This window comes from Egretta garzetta, unplaced genomic scaffold (assembly GCF_000687185.1).
Source record: "Egretta garzetta isolate BGI_Z169 unplaced genomic scaffold, ASM68718v1 scaffold706, whole genome shotgun sequence".
Lineage (NCBI taxonomy): Eukaryota > Metazoa > Chordata > Aves > Pelecaniformes > Ardeidae > Egretta > Egretta garzetta.
The window spans coordinates 751,639-757,568 of NW_009260015.1; the positions used below are offsets into that span (position 1 = coordinate 751,639).

At 38.9% G+C, this 5,930-nt stretch overlaps 1 protein-coding gene across 1 annotated transcript in view; it reads right to left on the reverse strand.

Moving 5' to 3' along the window:
- Positions 1–4,393, reverse strand: part of CDC7 (cell division cycle 7) — a 15,784-nt gene extending 11,391 nt beyond the window's left edge. Inside the window, exons 1-2 of the mRNA XM_009640633.2 lie at positions 4,294–4,393; positions 781–864 (exon numbers count right to left, since the gene is read on the reverse strand). Of these exons, the coding sequence (XP_009638928.1) occupies positions 781–864; positions 4,294–4,387 (178 nt within the window). The 5' untranslated portion in view covers positions 4,388–4,393. The remainder of the gene's footprint in view (positions 1–780; positions 865–4,293) is intronic.
- Positions 4,394–5,930: the final 1,537 nt, after the last annotated feature.

The following is a 5,930-nucleotide window of genomic DNA, read 5'->3' on the forward strand; positions in this document are numbered from 1 at the left end:
GGTGGCTGGGGTTTAGGGTTTTTTTTGGAGAGAGAAACTTTTAGCCCTCTAGCCTGCCATCACAGGTATTCCATCACAAAATAGCTGTAAAACAATCCAGCTTCTCATCAACATCTTTGTTTAAAAGCATGGAGTGTCCCAAAGCATTTCAGAGATCAAATGGGTAAAGTTCCAAAAAGTGCTGAAATCCCACACTCAGAAGGACCTAAGAACCTATTTATAGTCATGCCTGATGTTTATTGAAGGTATCTGCAATAGTAGCTGTTGAAGGCAAGGTGTACACGAGTGTTGATAAATAAAATTTGATGCTGCACGTCTTAAACAAAAGGTTTTCTTTTTTAAATGAAGCAGCTATAATCTTTCAGTCTCCTCCTCCAGTTCTGCCCACAGGGTTTCAGTGGAAACAAAGCCAGCTTAAGGAACAGCAGTTAAATATGTCAAAACACAGCTGCATATAGATAGATTTCTCATGTAAAAGAGAAAAAGAATGTAATGTTAAGACTTATTTACTCAAATCTACGTCAAAAATTTTTAGGTGTCAGAACTGGAACACTGATTTTTTTGAAAGGCTTTAATATACCAGAGATTTTCAAGAACATTATCTTGAAAATGTCCCCAATTAACACACCTCTATGCTCAGCAACATATTAGAATTCCTACAGAGACCAAGTCGTAAATCAAAAAGGCATCTGGCTTAAATTGCATATATTGGGAAATTAAATTTATACCTTTTAAGTTAGAAATACCAGAAGTCTAAGCAAGCTAAAATAAAACATTTACCTTCTCCAATTTTTTCCTTAATTTTGAACACATTTACAAGCTGTGGCACTGCTTCATAAAGTTTTTCAATATCTTTTTTTATTCCTGCTAAAAACTGTGGAAAGAATGGGGAAAGTAAGTTAGGAATTTTCTTGCTTGGTTCAATATCTGATCTATATTTGAGATCACAAATCACACTTCAGTTCATAGGACTGTGAATTTACATAAACAGAGGAAAAAACAGCAGACAGGTATCTATCCCTGCTGACATGACCATCTGCTTACTTGATACACTCCCTTATAAGCTGCAGCACTTAATTTTATTTATTTATTTTTAATTATCTGCGTTCCTGAGAGAGCAAAAAGCCTTCTGGTAATAAGACATCAGCTTACTGATAAATGTTTTCACGAGATTTGCAATGTCAATTTAATAAAAACTATAATAGATGTTTCTGTAAGCACAGGAACACTTCTGTGGGATGCAAATCAAAAAGGTAGGAAAAGAATTTTTTTAATTTTTTTTTTCAGATCAAGAATGCAATCTCTCACACTGTTACTTAAAATAGTAAACACCAAAAAACATGTTACTGCACTTTGTGCTGCAACCACTAGATGGCATAACAAGGATGTTATACTGTATTATTTCAAAAAATTATGGAGTGTCCCGTTCAGTTTACTAATTGTTGTAGTTTAAGTGTTCTCTGTCCCCTGCATAAGAATTCACTTCTTTTGAAGCAATAAAGTATGTAGAGGCTGTGTCTAATTTCTGTAAAGCGGGGTGAAGAATATTTTATTATACAGAAGTAAGCACAAACTGGTATTTGGAAAGTCAATCAAATGGAAGAAAAAAATGCGTATACATTTTTCATCCTAGAAATAAATAAGAAATTAAATTTAACATAAATAGATAATTTTTATTGCATACATTAAAATGTACTATGTTTTACCAGAACAGTCAGTCACCGTGAGAATTATTTTTGAAATATCACTGATACGCTAGAAACAAAGTATGGATTAGCATGCATCCCCAACCTTCTGTTAGCTCACTTATACAGCAACAAAATCTGAAGTCCGCCTAAAGAACCCTTTTCTTCCCAGTAAAAACCCAATAAATTAGTTGGTAATTCAAGTTATGGTTAACTTTCGATTGTAATTTTTTTTATTTCAAAAATTTATAAAAACCAACATACTAAAAATACTTTTGAGAACTGAAGCCTGCTGCCTCTCTTACTATCCATTTACTTACATTTTTTTTTTCTTTTAAGTTGTTCACTCTGCTTCTTCAAGTTATTTTAAGTTGTTTCAGGGGGGATATTTCAAGAATGAAAAAAAAAACCCTCTACGCTATGCACCAAAACCACTAACATTCATTTAAGATACCGTTTCAATCAGCAAATACAGGTAAAAGGTTAACCAGTTCTGCTAGGAACTATATTTAAAAACTTCAAAAATATCCTAGGATGAACATGGCCAGGCTTGTACTAACAGTTGAGGTGTACAGTACCCTGCGTCTAATAATCCCCAAAGGAAAACTAGTCAACTGTATGGTTATTCTGGTTATTCCCCAATTTTACAGCGCCAGATTAAGTTAAACACCTTGAAAAGTAGGAAATTGAAAGTTTGAGGAATCAATTCATTTTTCTGCCAATACAGTAAAAATTTCTGTTGAAAATAACACTAGCAATTCAAGAAGTTACTACATAACATTTTTTGAATTGATAGCATTCATATTGCCCATGTGCTCCGAAAATTCCTACGAAATTTATCTATTATTGCCATAATTGTTGTCGTTTTGACACTAAAAATGACTTGTTGATAAAACGCTTCATCATTTAAAAAGTGGTATTTCCAGTTAGTTTGCAAAGTAATCCTAACTTTTTTTTTTTTACACAAATGCTCATGAATTACGTGACAAACCTAAGGCATTCCAGAAAGCTTTCCGAAATCTTCAGAAGATACGGGAAGGGAAAGGCTGATATTTGTACCATGTTTTCCCCAGGAATACTCAAAAGACGTAAAGAGATGAAACCACATAACAGAACTGTAAAGAACTTAACACCGAAATGTTGTTGCATCACTCAAAGACATAGGCCTTTCCCCTCAGGAAGATAATCCCCTTAGTGGGCTCTGAAACACCCTGCGCAAACCCATCCCAAGAGGTTAGTAGCCACAGGACAGAGATAGAAAAATTGTTCTCAACAGCGATATCGTCCTCACAGGCTCTGTTAGAACAACATGGCTTAGAACTAGTTTGCTACCCAACCTGCTCCAAATAAAGCAACTTACAGTTTTGTTCCAACACTTGCATTTTAGCCTCACTTCTGATGAGAGTTGCTTAAGCTTCAGTTTTTACTTTAAAAATATAAATAAATATATCGACAGTAACTTGCAACATAAAATTTGCACTGGAATTTCTCCAGTAAAGTTGCTTGGTTAGGAAAACTCTCTGGCAAAACCCAAATCTCCTAAAAAGGACTCAAAAGACACGTCCTTAGAAAACAGCAGATTTCTACTTTCCTTACCATAGCGGGTTTGGGGTTGTTCTCTACCACCACTCTAACAGTCCTAAGGTGACGCAGGCTGCCAGAGTAGTGCCTGCCCAAGGCACTGACAGCATTTAGTAACTCAACGCATCTTTTTGTGTGAAAGATCCCAAAAAGCACTGGAAACAGTCAGTGACGCGCCCCCTGTTGATAGGCAGCAGCATAAACGTCACCTGTTCTCTTCTGGGGGCCCCAATCCCCAGTTGGGTATAGAGAACGTACAGTCATGGTACCATCGGGCTATAATAATAACAATCTATGGTATTTCCTGTGAGCAGATTTTAAAGCGGTTTCTTTACTTCCTAGAATGAAAAGCATTTGTAAAGTGAGAGAATTAAACGTTATTCAGCATCACCCTGTGTAATTCCAGACATGGATGTGCAGGGGGCTGACAGAGGACTATCTATTTCTAGGAAAATCAGTAGCCATTATACACAAGCTGGCTGACCACCACAGCTCCTGAGCAAGCACGGTACAGAAAGTGCAGATCGAAGTACGTTCACAAAGACACCCAAAACCAAGCAACAGAAATGCTACCAGAGCACATGTTCGTACTTTAGCTTCTCTGGTAAGAGCAAGAACAGTGTTTTTATGCATATAGACACATCTAAAGAAATTTAAGGATAAGGCTGGCAATTATAGACTAAAAGGCAAAGTATTATTTGTGTGTACTTGTCTGGCCAGCGAATTTTATTCTCAAAGACTGCCTTTTTGGAATTCTGGGATCCTCTTATAATAACATATTCTGTAATAAATAAATAGTAGGGTTAGCAAACTGTGACAAACTACTGCTGCTGAGGTTCTGTAACACACGGAAAGCAGGCATAAGCTCAGAATCGAAAGCAACCTCAAACATTTTCATTTCATTAATTCTTTACACAATAGGACGACATGGAGACGGGCTTATAATTGATGCTGGAACTTCCTGAAGCGATGAAGACGCCTGTCAGCCACAAACCATAATTTTAGCAATCCCCGTTTTAGCACATACCTGAAAGCTTGCTGTTCTGCTCGTGCTTCCCATGGCAGTCTTCAGCCTGGTGAGGGTGCTGTTCATCACTGTGAGGCTTCAGCACTGTCTCCATCACAAAACCAACCTGAAGTAAAAATTCCGAGACTTTGAGGACCACTTCTGGACACCTGGGGGAGCAGGCATAGCTGGCAAGACACTTCCTGGCCCTGCACTCAGTTCCCGAGATGAAATTTGGGGAGTCTCAGGAGTTCCCCTGTGCTACCTAAAACAATGAAGCGTCACCCATCGTCCCGGAGAAAAACTAAACCAGTAAAGCCACGCTGTCTCTAGTAAGAGTTAAAAAGGGGGACGGGAAGGAAGACTGCAGAATAAGCTTAGACACAAGTGATTTTCTTTCATCTCTAGTGTGTTCCCTCATTCACATTAAAGCATTATCTTTTCCCTGAAGTTTGCTTTGAAAGGCAAGGAGCTGATGCACACAGGAATAGCTGCATCGCATACTGCAACACCCATACAGAGACAGAAAACCTGAAAGAAATTATCGGAGAAAAAAAAAAAAATCTTCTCAATGTGAGAGGTTTCTCTCTCTTCTAGATAATGATCTGTTGCCCTCTCCCCATAACAAGAAATAACAGCACATGCTTATTTTGAAATGCTTCTTCCCAAATCGTGGAAACACGGTCAATAAAACTAAATTAGTAAAATGTACTATTACCATACAATCAAAAACCCCCAATAATCCTATTTTGTGAGGAAAAGAAAGGTGGAAAACCCCAGAGCAGGACAAGCAGCGATCAGCGAGCCTGGAAGCACCACCTCGGACAGTTGCCCAACATGGGTTCCATTCAAAGATCTTCCTTGTAACTTTGCCAAACCTTCAAAGTTGTGGCTGAACTTTCCCACACGGGGAAAACGTATTCCGAAAAACTTCAAATTAAAGGATTCATCTGTTTCAGCTATGGAGCTGGAAATATATTTTGTCCCCAAAGAATTGGAGCTACCTTTAGTCTGTCATCCTCGTGCAACAAAACAGGGAGAGGCAACAGCTGCTTTTTTTTTGAGGGAGCTTTGCTGGAGAGCGGGACTTACAGACCAGGGGAATGAGATTAGGGAGCTTTCTACTCCCGCACAGGTAGGCACTCCCTCTGCTAGTGCTGAGTAGGCAGATAAGCCTGTTCCAAACCTGAAACGGCACGGCCTTATTAGTGGAATACGGAGTGCAAATTAATACAGACGCCTCCCGCCGCTCTCCAGGGCCTGCTCACTCCAATTCAGCCCCATGCCAGCCTCAGCTCCAGCTCAAGGCTGGCCACAAACACCTCGTTTGGAAAGAGAAAACGAAGGCTTCTCTCTGCCTGCAACCCCCCGTGGGACCCCGTCTGTGGCTTGCTGGCCATGAGGAGGGCGAGGGGGGGCTCAGTAACTCGTGGTGTCATTTCATTTACGTTACACGCGCAAGCTACTCTGCAAAAGTGAATACCTCAAATACTTGAGTATATTAAAAATCACTTTACTGATCTGGAAGTGGGCTTCACAGCTGCAAAACAGAACATCAGACAAAGTTCGATCCAGTGAGGCATTTAGTTTTTACATTAAAAAAACCCTCAGAATACACTATCAGAGATAAAAAATTAAGAGGAAGACCAAAATGATCA